The sequence below is a fragment of the Leuciscus leuciscus genome (assembly GCF_965113295.1).
Source record: "Leuciscus leuciscus genome assembly, chromosome: 12".
Taxonomy (NCBI): Eukaryota; Metazoa; Chordata; class Actinopteri; order Cypriniformes; family Leuciscidae; genus Leuciscus; species Leuciscus leuciscus.
Genome location: NC_138736.1, coordinates 4,839,563 through 4,856,879, shown reverse-complemented (window position 1 = coordinate 4,856,879; position 17,317 = coordinate 4,839,563). Strand labels below are relative to the sequence as shown.

The 17,317-nt window shown below is 38.2% G+C and overlaps 1 protein-coding gene across 1 annotated transcript; it reads right to left on the bottom strand.

Annotated features, from left to right (window-relative positions):
• Positions 1 to 362: 362 nt before the first annotated feature.
• On the bottom strand, positions 363 to 15,368 carry plekho1a (pleckstrin homology domain containing, family O member 1a). The gene is made up of 6 exons (XM_082185899.1): positions 15,110 to 15,368; positions 13,524 to 13,670; positions 7,352 to 7,492; positions 6,555 to 6,659; positions 5,192 to 5,293; positions 363 to 4,043 (listed from the first exon to the last, which is right to left on the bottom strand). Exons 1-6 carry the CDS (start codon positions 15,134 to 15,136, stop codon positions 2,937 to 2,939), a joined length of 1,629 nt encoding a protein of 542 aa, XP_082042025.1. The 5' UTR covers positions 15,137 to 15,368; the 3' UTR covers positions 363 to 2,936.
• Positions 15,369 to 17,317: the final 1,949 nt, after the last annotated feature.

Here is a 17,317-nt window from a genome sequence, read left to right as displayed (position 1 = left end):
GATGCTGCAAGGCTAATGAGTCACACAGCAACAGTCCTACGCTCTCATTGGCCCAGATGAATCGGTTGCCTCGGTGTGAATCAGGTGTTGCCGATCATCCGCTCGAGTTCAAGCCCTGCATACAGAATAACCCTTCAGGACGCTTCTGCGAGAATGTTAGCATTAGCCCAATAAAAAATAAATGTGATAGCAAAGCGGTCCTTCAAATGTATACCCGTCCTACGTGTCATGTCGGATGCTTTGTGTGTGTGTGTGTGTGTGTGTGTGTGTGTGTGTGTGTGTGTGTGTGTGTGTGTGTGTGTGAGGAAATGTAGTGCTGATCCTCACAGGCCCTAGAGCTTTATTAAGGATGGTGAGAAGTGAGAAACAGAGGGGAGTGGGATATAAATCATTTATTCTAGTCATGCAGCATAGAATCAGTTCAGCACATGCATTAGAAAATGTGTTATTCTCAATTAGATTTGCCAGTTCATTGTTGTGAGGCAAAAATTTGCATTGCTTTATGTGATCAAATTCATACTGTGCAATAAAAAACACAGAAGTGTGCAAACGAAATATATTGCAATATTAAGCTAAGAAAACAGCATTTCAGGGTTATTTCAAACATTAGCTTCCCTGTATAATAAAAATAAATTTGCATTCGCCATGCCACAGATAAGATTTTGAAGCTCCACACAAAGAACTGGATTCATCATGGATTGGAACTGGGCCAAGAGGATGACTCAGTTTTGTATCATACCCTAAAGTGTGTCAGTAATGTTTCACATGAGTACACTAGGAATACTAACACTAATAATACTAGCATGAACCGAGTGTAAACAGGCAGTTACTTAGACTGGATGCATCTGAATGCATTAGATGCATCACTGAACAGATGTGCCACCCTATTGTAAAGCATGTGCTGCATACAATATAATTATTATTATGCTTATTAATTATAATTATCAACAAATTATTAAAAAAGGATTTCTGAAAGAGACTAATGGCTGCTGAAAATTCAGCTTTGTCATCACGGGAATAAATTATTTGTTTTAAAATATATTAAAATGGAAAACAGTTTTGTCACATGATCAGAATAAGCATCTGCCACTGTTATATTAATCATGTTACACTGGATCAGTAAAAGTCTAAAGAATATATGTGATATGGGCGGGTGGTTGAGCAAATGAGGTTAAAAGCTGTACGCTACGATTTCTGCTAGACCTCACTTGGCCTTAAACCAAATTTAATTAGCCGTACGTTTAGCAATGTGAATAAGCTTTATATGTTAAGCCTGGCATGCTGAACTCAAGCCTGCTTTGGAAAGCTGTGGCCTAGATTGCAGTCATAATTAATTTAGTGGTCTATGATTTATGCTCATTTTGTCATCTAATATGGCTAAAACTCTGGGCTTTTAGAACAGTCATAATCTTAATGGGTACTTGGTGTTTCCTAATAAAAAACTATAATCATGTAGAGCAATTTCTGCTTCAATAATAAACTATGCATTTGTTGACTGTTCACCCACCCACCTGATTTGAGCTCATATCAGTAACTGATGATCAGGCCTGTAATTATGACCACATAATTGCTATTCTTCCAGAAAGCCAAAAGATTTTAATAAGTAGCCTAGCTTCTTCAAATCACAATGTATCCCATTCATAGGTAGTCTTTCATTAAATTCAGTACAGTAATTATTCAAAACAACACCAGGCCTCTAAAATGAGGGGGTCAACTTGCTTTATGAAAAATTAATCTCAGAGTGATGCAATATAAGTGTAAGAGCAGTAACTGCTAGATTTTCTGAACAGAGTCTGTTTCTGAGGCATGTGGATACATTTGTGCGATCGTAAAAAGAGAAATAGTGTTTTTTGACTAATTCTGTTTAATTAATAATCTAATTCTGTCATATTATCACTGTTAAAACATATAGGAAACATTTAGTTCCGGTTGTATCACTCCAATTCCTTGTGTTCATTAAAAAAAAAATGCAGTTCAATGATTTGCAAGACTGAAATTAAAAAATATATAGTATTTTACCTGAGTTGTGACTTGTAAAGTAGACCGTTAAATAGTGGCGGGAAACATTTCTATTCAGTTCTCCTCACGGACTGCACGCGATAGTGAATATGTAACGCGACTGGACTGATTCACAAACAAATGAGCCGTTCACACCAAGAATGATAGCTATAAATATAACTACAAAGATAACTATATAAGCGTCGACACCAGCGGACGGACGATATAGTTGTTTGATTATTCAAAGCGTGTGCTTGTCTGGCACTTTAAACGCTCGAGCTCGTTACAGCAGGATTGATTCTGATTGGCTGTCGATGTTTTTATCGTTCATCAGCTGGATAATCGTGATTCTTTATCTGTGCCTTTATCGTTACAGCTGTGGTGTAGAACTATATCTTTATCGTTATCTTTGTAGTTGTCCTTGGTGTTAACGGGCCTTTATGAGCTGGCTCTTTTGGCAATCAGAAACAAATGACCAGTGTAGGGTATTCTACAAATATCTTTTGAAATGCAAATTAGGATTGACCCACTTGACATTGGGGAGTAGGAAAGACTTGCCAAAAAAACGACCACTGCTAACCTGAGCTCTTTTCCACACAAAGCTCAACATTCCCATCATGTTCACCTCAAAACAGTTTTTTTTTTTACCTGAGCTGTTTTTGTAAAAAGTGAGTGAATCGTAAACCACTTTAATCATGAGTAATACACATTATCAATGCCAACAGAAGTACTACAGCCTTGAAAGTGGAGTCACAAGTAAAAATACAGAAGCTCAAAGTGCAAAGACAAAGGGTTGAGGTGTTAAGAGGAACAACAGTTAATATATAAACAATAGACCGTGAGATAAAACAGAACACTGAAAGTTCCACCTATTGTTCTCCTTCCTTGCATTCATTGTAAAGGCTCACGTAAAGCATTTTGACTGACTAAAGATTTGGTCAGGGGCTTTTCTTTTTGCGGTTCTGTGAGGGTGTTGTAGGTGTTCTAGTTTTACTGTGCTCTGCCCGCTGCTGTCTGGCTTGCAGCTCCTTTACCTCAGCCAAAACCTCTCTAGCTTCTCGCCAGGAAGAAATGGCCTCTTGTAAGAGTCGTTCAGCTGCCGCCCTCCTGCTATCCCAGTCCAAAGCCTCATTGAGAGGAGAATCAGTACCCCTAATGCTTTTGAAATGGGGCGAGTAAGAGATTCGGAAAAGAGCAGGGTCTGTTGATTTCATATGGGGGGAATTTGATCCAGTGGACAGAGGCGAGTCTGAACCTTTGATGTGGGTCAGATCGATGCATTTCATCTGGAGTGAACTTGATTCTTTTGAATCAGGTAAATCGCAGCTCTTCGAGCGAAGTGCGTTTTTGGAATGAGGGGATTTGGACTTGAAACGGGGCGAGTCTTTTGATTTCACATGTGGCGATTCTTTCCCTTTGGAACTGGGCGAATCTTTCACCCTCACTGAGGGGGAGTTTGTGCCTTTGCTGTGAGGTGAACTATGTGAGCTTGAGCCCTTGGAGTGTGGCGAGTCAGAGCCCTTGAGATGCCGGAGACGAGGGGAGTCAATGCCTCTCGGGTAGGGGTAAGATCCCATTCTGTCCCGATGGGGTTCTTGTTCCTGAATCTCAGCGAGCAGCTCTTGAGTCCTCTCCAGCCGCTGGTTGATCAGATCCTGCAGGTGTCCCGTGGGACTCTGGGCCTGCGTCGCCTGGGATCCATTCTTCCTATTTGGTTTTCGCTCTCCTCGGGACAGAGCGTCATCCATGGAAGCACATCGGTTACGGCCCTGAGATAACTTCTCACTCTGAGGTGTGTGAGACTGGTTTTCATTGTTCAAGGAGAACTCTGTCTTGCGTGGCAAGCTGCTGGTTTTCACCTTGGCCTCTGTAGAGGAGGACGGTGGCCTGGACGCATCGGTACCAGCGCGTCGACGGCCAGGAGCCAGCTTATCCAGGCTGACCCGATGGTCCTTCAACCACTCATCCTGATCGTCATCAAGCATACCAGCATCTTCTTCATTCACCAAGTCCAGCATCAGCATTCCATCAGAGGAGGCAGAGGCCTACAACAAGACAACATTAAATACCACTTTATGTTTATCTGGTGGATATGCCAGTATCTTGACATCTAGCAGCATGAATGCAGCATCATGAATTAGTTTTCGGTTACCAATCCCCTCAAAGAAATGCACCAATGTTAAGTGAGCAGTATTCAGGTGGTCATGTGATCGTAATATATAAAACGCATCTATCATTTTAATCATTCATTTAAAAAGGTTTGAAAATATTGAACCAAATTTAACTAAATATACACTACCTTTGTAAAGTTTTGGATCGATATGACTTTTAATGACTGAAAGAAATCTCTTATGCTCATAAAGGCTGCATTTATTTGATCAAAAATACTGTGAATGTTTTTTCTATTTTAATACCTTTTAATGTAATTTATTCCAGTGATGCAAAGCTGAATTTTCCACATCATTACTTCAGTGCCACATGATCCTTCAGAAATCAATCTAATATGCTGATTTGCTGCTCAAGAAGCATTTCTAATTATTATCAATGTTAAAAACAGTTGTGCTGCTTAAAATTTTTGTGGAAACTGATTTAAAAAAAATTGGATTCTTTGATGAATAGAAATAAACAGCATTTATATGAAATATAATTCTTTATGACAATTTTAAAGTTTTTACTGTAAGTTTTGATCAGTTTAATGCATTCTTGCTGGGAAAAAAAAATCTCTTTTTAAAAGAATCTTGCAAATAGCAGATCAATTTACTAATCCTAACTCAAAAATGAAATGATAACCTAAAAACTGTTAAGAATAAATAATTCTCACAACTGTTGAAAGTCAAATAAAAAGTGAAAATTACTAAAAGCATAACCATTCAATAATTATGTTGAAACGAGATTTAGAAAGGTAAAAATAAAAGGTGGGGTGGACATTTTACTCCAGGGGGACATCTTACCCTCATCTCAATCTACTATTTATGTGTAAAACTTTTTACTTAAAAAAAAAAACAATAATAATAATTGAACCGCAAAGTTTTCTGGACTGCACTACCTCTCTGTTATGCAGTAAGGTTATAAATAGCTGCATATAAGTTTCATCATTATTGCACCAGACAACCACCGAGTGCCATGAAGTCCGTATGAGCAGACAAACAACAACAGTCTTTGGAATCAAAGTCAAAGCAAGAATGCCACCCACCACAGCCATGAGATGACCCCGCGTAGGCAAACGCCGCCCAAGTGGGATCTTGGCCCGATCACGTGTAGGATGAGCCAGAAGACTCTCCTCCTCAATCGTCACCTGCGAAGGGAAATGAACCAAAACTGGAGCTGAGCTCATTTTTACCATATTAACACCAACCATATTTTCAGCAACCTTATATGGGTTCTAATTTACACAACATGAAAGGCCTATATGTCATGAAGTGTTAATTAGTCTTGCGTTCATCTCAGTTTAATCCAGTAGTTGTTAGTGTGAAAATGAATTTGCAGATTTATAAATAGAAGCTGCCTAATACAGATGATGTGAAATTCACACAAGTGGGGGTTCTGGTATATGAAATGCAGCGATTTTACAAGTGGAAACAAGACTGTGTGAAATCTTTTGCAATCCATATGCAATTGTATTAGAACAGGTTTTAATGTTCACTTTTTTAAATCTTAAAGAGGACCTATTATGTACTTTTACAAAGTCTTGATTTTGGGGGGGGCTCTACTAGAATAGCTTTTCCAGCTTTAATGTTCAGAAAAAACACGTTATTTTTCCCATATTCTATTGTTGCAGCTCCTCTCTTCCCAGTCTGTCAGTAACACTCTTTTTAGCTCCTGTTTCTATGAAGCTTCTCCTTCTGAAAAGCACAATGAGCTCTGATTGGTCGGCTGGATGATTATGTTGTGATTGGTCAACAGCTTCCAGTTTGTTTAGGAAATGTCCCGTTCCTTTCCATAACCGCAAGTTTCAACACACTACTAACTCAACCAGGCCTCGTCCCTTTATTTTGCGTATGCCTTGGGCAGGAATTATTTAAATGAGGAATATTGTGTTTGTTCCCGGAACAAAACTCAAGACTACAATGGAGGCGTTTCAGGGAGTTCAGAAACAGTGACACTGATATAGAGAATAACTCTCTTTGAAGTGACTTTGTGCTTTGCAGAGCTTTTTCATGCTCAAACAGCAACATTACACACTGAAGAAAGGTGCAAATTTAAACAAGCTTAATAGGTCCTCTTTAAACCCCCTTTTAAATGATTGTGGCCATAGTAATAAAGCATGATGTTGACTGACTTAACAGTTCTTAGCCGAAATGTTTTCCATAGGTATGTCAACCAAAAAAGTTTCAGAGTGCTTTTGTGAAATAATTGCACAAAGAATTTCCAGTATCCTATAAGCGCAAAAACAAATAATGAGAAGAAGATAGAAAGATCTAAAAGTGAAACAGAAGAGGGTTAGCACTAGAATATGAAAGAGACTGACTAATGCAATGAAAGAGTGTTGGAGTGGAAAGCTAAAAGATGATTAAAAAACAAGGAATAAATAAAGAGTATCTGAAATGTCTGCTCACCTCATCCAGCACACGATTCTTAGCTCTGGTAATAGCTGTGTTTAAAACATTAATCCAAGATTCCTTCTCCTCTGGACTCACAGCCAGAAATACAAGATTGGGGCTCTATTGGAAAAAAAAGCACGTATTAAAATATCAACAATTACAATTATTAAAAAATGAATAATTATGGTATTTTGAATTTTCAAACATGCATTTTAAGGGTCCTTGAACAAAAAAACAATTTTCTTTGATTTTTATTTTTAATCAAGGAATCCATTTCATATGGCCAAATCTAAATGTTTGCAATGCTTCATTCAACCAGGTAAGTTTGAGCATTCTGTCCTTTTTAGGGTTGCATCTTGTGAAATTACATCATGTTTTTGGTTTATTTAGATGTCTTTGGTCTGGTTACCAATTTGATTATTTATGTATGGTCCTGTTAATGTCACTGTATGTCTGAGCCTCGTCACAAGCATTTCAATGCCCTCTATTCCCCAGAGTTAATTGTGCAAATGACAAATAAATGCCTTTTGACTCTTGACTCCCTTGACTCTGGTCTGTGTTGCATTCGTATTTCAGTTGAACAGCACCAGAGTTTGTGCACAGTTCAGCACTGAGACCCTGAAAATGTGGTTCTCGGTCCTCTTGTTTGGTGCACCAGCGTTCACACTTACTCAAATGAACCAAACCTGCCGTGCCAAGTGTGAACACAACTCTAAAAAAATGATTAAAATCTAAACACCTTGTAGTCAAACAGGCACAATATGAACTGAACCCCTTTTTTTATCCATAATGTCATAATGTTTAGTTCTTACCTTGTTCCCAGGGTGTTGGCGGCGGAGCAGGGTAAATTTACTGTGGTTCTTCTTGCTGTGGCTCTTGGCTTTTCGCAGTTCCTCCGAGCGCTCATACTGTGCCAGGTCAAACACTTCATGAGTCTTCCCATTATTCTTCATCTGAACACAAGAGCAGCAGCATCAGCACACAGGCCTGAAGCTAGTAACAATTGCTACCATTAATTGAAAATATCAGCAGCGCTTTCCCAGGCCAACTGTGCCGACAACAGTGATTCATGATGGGACACATTGATTTTAGCTCGAAGGACAGCAATAATTAATGTTCAACAGAACACTGCTGCGACATCAGTCCATGGAATCTGACAGAACACTGAACAAAATCACCAACATTTAATTTACAAATAGTTACAAAAACATCTGTACCTTTATTTAAGGATATATGAACAACACACAGTATTAAGAGTAACTTATACTCTATGGAAGCCAGTTTACACCTCAAAGTAAAAAATGGTACTTGTGTCTTTTATTCCTCATATTGCTCATTTATTTGTAACTATATATGCCTATATCTGACAACTGCTGCTTAATACTGCTCATTTATGTCATATAATTGTGGTTTGACATTTTATAATGTGACTTTATACTTACAAGTTCTGAGCACTAGCTAGTGTTATACAGTGTTATACCGTACCTCAAAACTGCCATTGCAAATGTGATTATGGGCCCTATTTTAACGATCTGAAACGCAAGTATCAAACGCGAAACGCAAATAACTTTGTGGGCGGATCTCGGGCGCTGTTGCTAATATACCGGCGGGATAAATGACTCTTGCGCCCGACACAAATCTAAAATGGGTTGGTCTGAAGTAGCTTCATTACTCATAGGTGTGGTTTGGGCGTTACGTGAAATAGACCAATCAGAGCGTCATCTCACATTCCCTTTAAGAGCAGGAGCGCTTGTTCCATGGCGGTTTGCTATTATAACGGTGGATTTGCCAGACGCACGAAAGGAGCGGTTCACAGCAGAGGAGACCGACGTTCTCGTCAGGGCCGTAAAACACAGAGAAGTGACATTGGGGATGGAGAAACCCACCCAAATTAGCTTCGGTTAAACAGGCGTATGATAATTTGGGTAAATGTGTAAGCTAGATTTATGCCTATTTTTTCACATCATCATGGACACCACAATGATTTCGTGTGATTTCAATTTAATGTTTTTCCTTGTAATGATATAGCCTATGGTTTGCAAAAATGAAAACTGCTGCTTCTGTGTAGATGAGAGAATTAAAGTGTATGCGTGTTGTGCACACGCTACATTATGGCCAAGCATGCGCCCTCAAAATAGCATTTGAATAACATGCGCCACTGACTTTAGACTCGGTTTTTCCTGGTCAGTAGCGGAATTGTTTTCTAAACCTGCAAAATAGCACCAGGGAACGTTTGCGCCGGAACACGCCTCCTCTTTTCACTGAACCGCTCCCGGGAGCGCAAGTTCATTCCCTAATTTACCGACGTGCGTCTGTGGAGGGAAAAGTCCGCAGTGCGCGGGTGCAAAATAGGAATGATACATGCGTCGGTGTACAAAGTCAAATGCGCTGGGTGCAAGATAGGGCCCTATATCTCACAATGTGATTTATGATTCTTTTTTTGGTAATGCTTCACATTTCACAACGAACAGCGCAAACCTCACACATATAGCCAAGCCTGGTTCAGAACATATTCTCAATTATAAAAGCATAAAAGGAAACGAACTGTGTTCTTTTCCATCAGAAATCAAGACAGATGTTCCAAACGGTTTTCAGTTCGTACAGCCCCTCCCCTAATCATTCAGCCAGTGACCCATCTGTGGAAAGTAAACGCCTCATTTTAACACAGGTCAATCATCATTATGGCTGACTGTGGTGGAAAAGAGGTAAATTTCACTGAACCTGAGGGGGGGGAAAAAACCCACAGTGGGACATTAAATCCCAGAGAGCCACAATGAGGGTCACAAGGGTTTCTGCTGAGACGAACACAAAAACTCAACGCTAGAGATATTAGCATGCGTGTAATGTCTCACATACCAAAAAAGAGAAACGTAGACATTTTGGGTCAGAATTCTGCATGGTTACCATGTATTCACCATAGCAACGGAAATACGCAACAAAGGAATCTGATGTCAGTGAGCTTGAGATTAAAGTACAAAGATCAAAGTGATCCGTGATCACAGACCAAACAGCAAGCACAAGCAAACCAACATCTATGACTCTATTCCGCTTTGAGTTAGGTCACGTTTATCTAAGAGAGTTCACAAAACAGCCAGTTTTACGATAAAGAGCAGCATTTAGAAAACCCCCCTCTATGCCACATATGGCTAAAGGTAATCTGTGTAACCGTATGCCTCCAGATGGCCTCCTGGGGTCACACATTTAAATGTGAGTGAGCGCACACTCTGAGAAAGAGCGTACTAGTGATGCTAATATGGGGCAAAAGACCCCTGGAGGAAAAGAGCCCGGCCTCTCTTCACCACATCAATATTTCACTCCCACGGTTGGCACAGCACGTTCCCGGCAGGGGGCCATCCTGATCGCTGGATTAACCACCTCCCAAAATAACCCACTAACCCACCATCTTCTTCACTCTCACGAAGGTAACTCCATCATCCACTACAAGATGTAAGGAATAAAACGCAGCTTTCGTACAGAGTACTCCTATGAATATTACATTTCAGAACAGAGCTGGTTTTCAAGGCATTGTGAATTGGTAGTTAAGTTTATAAAGCTGGCTCTGCTTCACTTTGCTTGGAGCCATACAACCTTAAAATCAGTCTCAAGATGTAAGGACTGTGAACATAAAGTGAATACGGCTATTACATGCCTAGTTTTACCTCTACGAACAAGCTGGAATTAAATAGATTTGCAGAATCCCCTTGAATCACGTGTTCAGTGTGTTCTGTAATCTGGTTGACTTGCATTATTTAGAGGTCAAGCAATTTTCCTAAAATAGACATAATTGAAATAAACTAAAGTAAACCTCACAGCCCTTTGTCCTGCCAAATGGATGTTATGCAAAAGTTAAATATCATAATTCACACAGATGATTGGACCGACGCATGATTATCAGACACTGTGAATCTCTGAATCCACACTGTTTATGAGTAAATCCTCAGTGCATGTTTGATATGATCCATTTGCACACATGATGAATAAACTCTCAACCAAGAATGATCAGCCCTGGATACAGTGAATCCTAGAGTAGAGCATCAATTATTTACACCAGATGTATAGAGGGAGCTTGAAAAGAAGCACTTTGAACCCAGTTATAGATGCTCAACTGTCCACATGTATAAACTTCAAATAATTCACATGGGAATCAGAAAGGATCATAGCCTTTACGAGTAGAGTTGCGTGAAGTGTCTCACTATGCTACATGACTGAGATCAATTGAGTAGTTATGTCAAGTGACATCATTCTGGCAAGAACAGGGCTACCTTGAGCACTGAAGCAAAGTCAAGTGCAGCGGTGCATAATGCTATCAGTCCTAAGACAGCCACAGCAAACAATACACAGAGCCTGAAGGCATGAGGCGATCACCAGAGGACAGACCTGTAGCACACTCTCAGACTGATGCAACCTGCTGACATTGTATTCTGATACTATAAAAATAACCTTGCTTGCCTGACTGGTGGGACGATGCACAGGGCTAGAAGATGAGCATACAGAATGCTAATCTGACTTGCGGCTTTATTTGACAACATTAATTTCACTGAATTCCTGGGGAATCTTGTGAAAATATGATGTCATGTATGCCGAACTAAAATATTTGGGGAATTCAAGCAGTGTTGACAGTGGAGAATGAAAGATTGAAGATTCAACTACTTTGAGCATGGACTTCACTGTATATTAACAAGGACCTTTTATGCCCTTTGACAAAGTCTTGATTTTGTTTATGGGCTCTATTTGAATAGGTTTTCATGCTTCAATGTTCAAAAAACCTTATTTTCCCCATATTCTCCATTGTTGCGGCTCCTCTCTTCCCAGTCTGTCAGTAACGCCACTGTTTAGTTCCTGTTTCTATAAAGCCCCTCCTTCTGAAAAGCACAATGAGCTCTGATTGGTCAACTGGATCAGTGTGCTGTGATTGGTCAACAGCTTAGAGTGTGTTTGGGAAATGTCCCGCCCCTTACCATAACCGCCAGTTTCAACACACTACTAACTAACTCAACCAGGCCCCGCCCCTTTATTTAGCATATGCCATGGGCGGGAATTATTTAAATGAGGAATATTGTGATGTGTTCGTTCCCGGAAGAAAACTCAAGACTAGAATGGAGGCGTTTCAGGGAGTTCAGAAAGAGTGAAACTGATAAAGAGAATAATGGTACATTCAAGTCATGTCGAAAATATCATATTTATGAGTTGAGCGCACATGAACACCACCACAAAATCGTAAATATGAGTGGGAAGCTGGGATTTTCTTTAAGCCCCGACCAAAGTGACTTGAATGCACCTGACATTGTAAACACGACTTAAATACGAATTTCCCTGGAGGACTTGAACGCACCATAACTCCTTTGGAGTGACTTTGTGCTTTGTAACTTTGCAGAGCTTTTTCATGTTCAAACAGCGACATTACACTCTAAAGAGAGTTGAAAATGCTCCTCTTTAAAATAAAAGTAATAATTTATCTAATTAATTAGTAATATATTAAAATACATACAAAAACTTGGAATTTTTATATTTTTTATGTCCCTTTTATATTTTTAAAATTGAAGTTTCTATTTTTTTTTTTTTTAAATCATAACACTTAACTGCATCGGTGTCAGCAGGCTCAGTTCTGGTGGTCTGTCCTTGTAAAGTTCATGTTTGAATAATTCACCACATGAATAGGAAACATCCACTCATTCTACTTCACTGCAACACCACCTGCATTTTGTGTGTGTACTTGATCTCTACATGTAAATCAATGTCTTTTTAAAGCATAGATTTAATAAAAATAAAAAAGAAGCATAGTAGCCTAATAATAATCATTTGTAAAAGATAGGCATCTAGTCAGTATTAGGGTTGCAAAGTTTCCAGAATATTTGGAAACTTTTCAGGATTATTTGGAAATTTTCTGAAACTTTTCAGGATTATTTGGAAATTTTCAGAAACTTTTAGAAATTTTCAGGAAATTTACCAGAAATGTTCAGCCCCTTTGCAACCCTAGTCAGTATTGGATTACTTACCAACAAACAAACTAGCAAACAAACATAACGGAAAAGTCTTTAAAAAACTGTCAACAAACAGTAAAGGAGTCCCATTGTTCATGGTGAACTTGAAAAGCTTATCTGGTTCTTATTTGTGTCACTGACAGATCAAAACACATGGATGCAAATTGCTGCGATACTTCATTTAGATGCGGTATATGTGTGGTTTGTTCACATGGGTTTCTTTTCATGATGGCGTGACACTGGATTCAGAGTCCTGAACGTCTCCAGGGAGCAGGAGATGTGCAGCTGGGCTTTGAATATTTGAATGTAAATAACAATGTCGCTCATCCAAAAGACAGCAGATGTGTGAATGCGACTGCTTTCTCAACTCTTAAAACCACGTTCGTCGCTTTAATGAGAAAAACCAGGGCACTCCGTACAGTTTTCCATGATGTGCTGTTATCTGACGGCTCTGTGGAAGTGATGAAAGCCTACAGGCAATGACAGAAACAAGCTGCTACACTTCCATGAAAATGACAACCATGCCTCCACACAAGCTTCATGTGAGCAAATGATTCAATTGTGAAGATTGGTTGCTCCTACATCGAACCGGAAATTGAATTCAACTGAATATTTGAAAGCAACTTGGTAGTGCTCCTGACACAAAATCCATGACACAGGGAAATATTGATTGTAGCCACTAACCAGGTTCACTGCTTGCTTGTCGTTCGGGGACACAATTGGGTTTCAATTTTCAGTGTTTATATAATACCCTTTAGAAAATTATAGCTTGTCAAAAGGATTAGTTTGATGTTGCAAGAGAATGTCCTTAATATCAAGGGCAGGAGGTTTTTTGGCAAACATTCATTACTCCTATCATATAATCTCTGTAGTTAATGTCAAAATCTGAATGGGTTACATTATACACGTTACCATGATATACCTTTGGGAAGCTGATATGCCCTGCCTTTGATTGAGCATGAAATCATTATGAAAATGTATTATAATTGTCTTTATAACTCACCTCTTTTTCAAAGATGTACAGATGATCTCCTTTAAGCATCACAAAGCGGTTTCGCCATATTTCCCTGAATATTCCTTTGCCGCTGAACCTGCGGATCCAGCCTACTTTGTCTGGTTGGGGTGAGGGTTGGTTGGCATCCTGAAGACCCTGAGTGTGTCAACAGTGACCCGGTTAGTGTGTCGCCCGTCTTACATAATAGTATTCAAGTTCAAACAGATCTCTGTCACATGCTAAGCCATCATAACATTTATTCCATATCTGTTAGTACTTATATTAAAACAATTAGTAAGTTGTCCAATAGTGACTATATTGTTTTTACTGGTATTGATGTGTCTATTTGAAGTATCCAAACAGTTTACGAGTTACAAGTTTTGTTAGCTATTTATTAGATACTAGTGCATATAAACATTTTAGTAACGCTTTACAATAAGGTCTCAATTAATGCATTAGTGCATAAAATGAGCTGAAAATGGGCAATATATTTTACAGCATTTATTAACCTTTGTTCATGTTAGTTAATAAATATATTAATGTTAGTTCACACAGTGCATTAACTAATGTTAACAAAACTTTTGAGCTTAAACAATGTAGTAGTAAATCATGAGACTGACACTTTACCTAAAATCAATAAATGTTGTAGAAGTATTTTTCATTATTTCATGTTAACTACTGAAAATGTTTACTAGTACAACTGGAATGCACACTAGTGTCATATAAACAGGTAGATATCTAATAAATAAGTACAAGTAAAGATGGAATAGGCTACTAGTAACTATTGAGTCCATAATTGTATCCATAATCTCTAATAAAATAAGATAGTCACTACTGGAATAAGAAGGATAGTAGCCTAAAAGTAATTTGTAAAAGATAGGCTAGATTAATTACTTACTAGTGCCGTAATAAAAAAAATAACGTTAACACTTTAAGGTCTCATTTATTAACATTAGTTAATGCATTAATTAACACAAACTAACAATGAGCAATACATTTGTTACAGTATTTATTCATTTTTGTTAATGTTAGTTGATAAAAAAAAAAAATCCAGATTGATTATTGGCATTAACTAATGTTAAATACAACATTTAACTTTAAAAATGTATTAGTAAATGTTGACATTAACTAAGATTAATAAATGCTGTAGAAGCTTTTTAGTTCATGTTAACTAAAGTAGTTAACTAATGTTAATAATGAAACCTTACTGTAAAGTGTTACCAAAATAACAGTAACCTAACAAAATAACTATAGGCTACTAGTTAACGTTAATTACAGGCTACTAATGCACCTTCAAATTATATCCCAAAAACTGTTTTACTGTCAGTTGGTCAATTAAGGGTGTGGCCAATTAAAATGTCTGTTAAATAGAATAAAAGATGTAAAAAAATACGAGAGACAACAGCATAATAATACGCGTAACGAAGATATGCGCGCTCACATTCGGCGCTTCATAACAAAGGAGTCATTGTTAAATTAATTTAGCCTACACATAATAAAGAAAAAGCAGAATACAAACACTTGCGCTGTATTACATTCAATAAAACTATTAAATTATGAGCATTCATTACTATAAGCCTGCATGAAATTCTCACCCTTTTGACCAAATGGCTTTTCTTCATGCTGTTCGCAAAATATATGTGTCCCGCTCTCTGGAAGAAACTGAGGAGTTGTTCTGTATCCTTTGAGGAGAATGTGGCGCGCGCAGGTGTTTGTGTGTGTGTGGCACGAGCTGTTTCTCTCAGGACTGATGGACTGCCAGTCTCTACATTGACGATTTGCAAACCGCGGGCAGAGGCTCTCCATTGGCTTGGGTGAGTCCCCGAGCTGCTGTTGCTGCTGCTGTGCTTCCCAGTTCTCACCGAAACGGATTTCCCCGTTTATAGAGCTCGACTGCTCCATCTATTGAACAACGAGCACAGCTGTCGGCGGGATGGTGATGATGTCACGCTGCATATTGAGCTCATAAACACACTGCAAATCAGCGCACAGCAACGGATATATAAAAAAAGTAAAATAAGGGATTACTTTCTGTAATTTAATTACAGTTCGTTCTGATGTAGATTAATTGCATGAAATACAGTAGGCTATAGAACTATTCTATATTGGATTTAACATCAACATTGTTAAAATGTATGTTTTTAATGTAAACTTCTCCATTTAGTCAGTTTAAGAATAATTTATGCAGTTGTATATTGTTTATTTGAAAGAATCAAAAGTGCAATTTCGTGTGTGTCATTGTATTGTTCAACTGGTCAAGGTTGATATGGGATTTATAAAGTAATTCATAAGTAATCCAATATTTTTTAGAGAGTAATTAGTAAAGTAAACTATTTACACTGTTAAAATGTAATTAGTAGCTTTAATTTTACTTTTTTAGAGCAACTGTCCAGAACTGATGAGACCGGGGCTAGTTGTCACACATGAAAGTTTAGAAATTTTGATTCATTCATATTTTAGAATAATTTTTTGTGTATGTTGTCCTGCAAGCTAAAACAACATCACATTTTTAGCTGTTGGGGAACAAGAGAACAGAATAAAACCGCTACATATTCAGGCAAGGGTATTTTTCATAAATTGCAGGTCGGGCAACTTGTCACATTTCTGATGATTCAAGCACTTTTCTTCATGATTGTTAACTGTTTAAATTTTGCTGAAATGTTTATCATAAAGGCAGGTTCCACTGTGACAACTTACCCCATTCAGTGTGAAAACATTCTACTGGTGCGTGCCTTTTTTCCGCTGGGTAATAAGAGTGTAAATGTTCGTTATCTATACAGAACTTGACATATAAAGATAAACCTACCTTGATAGATATTGTCTGGAATAAAAGTGTGACTAGCCGTTCTTGACTATACACTTGTGTAATTTGTTTCAGTAAATCAAAATAAAAATGTGGCAAAAGTTTAAAAAGACACGAATGAGAGCATGGATCTGAATATTACACATACAATTATTAGAACCACAATAAAACAAAATGCATGAACTTAAACTTTAAAATAGAACATGTTTATTATGTAACTCAAGTATATAGGGGGATTTCCAAGGATTTTCCCTCCTACAAGCTCTGAGAAAACCACACACACACACACATTCAGAAGGACAAACTACATCACTATAATTACACCGCTCTAAGCTTCTTTTCCGTCCACATAAATTGACCACATTATTCTAGAACGAAGCAAATAATGTTTCCCTTGGGTTAATTGGGACAGATTTCTGGAAATAACAAACGGACACGTCATGGACCTGATTTGTGTTCCGCTGTATGCATGTGTATTTTAGGACAACACATCAAGTGTGACATAATCTGGCTAGCAAATCTACCAGGCCCTTTACTGACTCATCATAAGCAACCATTAATGTGTTTTTTTCTCCCTGTGCTGTAAAGTCATTAAGTGGTTCACCCTGCCGTCGTCTGGATGATAGTGGGGATTAATGGATGTGATTAGTGTGGGAGGAAGGGGAGTTATATCGTGGAGCAACCTGAACTTGTCTATGGGGGTTTAAGCTCTGGAGGTTAAAGTGATGACCTAAAAGGTCAGGGCTAAACTCCGTCTACTTGATTCAATTTAATCAGTAAATCATTTGGGATGTGTTATACAGCCTGTTGACTGAGGCTTTAGTGGTAATAAAAACATGAAAAAAATGTGGTCTGAAATTATTGGATGAATCAACTGATTTTTTTTACTTTTTTTTATTGCATCATAAAATATAGTCACTTACTTATCATGTTGTCCAGTTTATCAAGCTACAATATGTACAAAGGCAAAGCTTAGTCCAAAAAAAAAAAAAAAAAGAGA

What these genes read in the sequence shown, in the direction of transcription:
- plekho1a (XM_082185899.1), bottom strand. Translation starts at nt 15,136, where the DNA reads ATGAAGAAAAGCCATTTGGTCAAAAGG. An exon ending in TGTACATCTTTGAAAAAGAG is followed by an intron (nt 7,493 to 13,523) that starts GTGAGTTATAAA and finishes TCTTGTGTTCAG; the next exon opens with ATGAAGAATAATGGGAAGAC. An exon ending in GCCAACACCCTGGGAACAAG is followed by an intron (nt 6,660 to 7,351) that starts GTAAGAACTAAA and finishes TTTTTCCAATAG; the next exon opens with AGCCCCAATCTTGTATTTCT.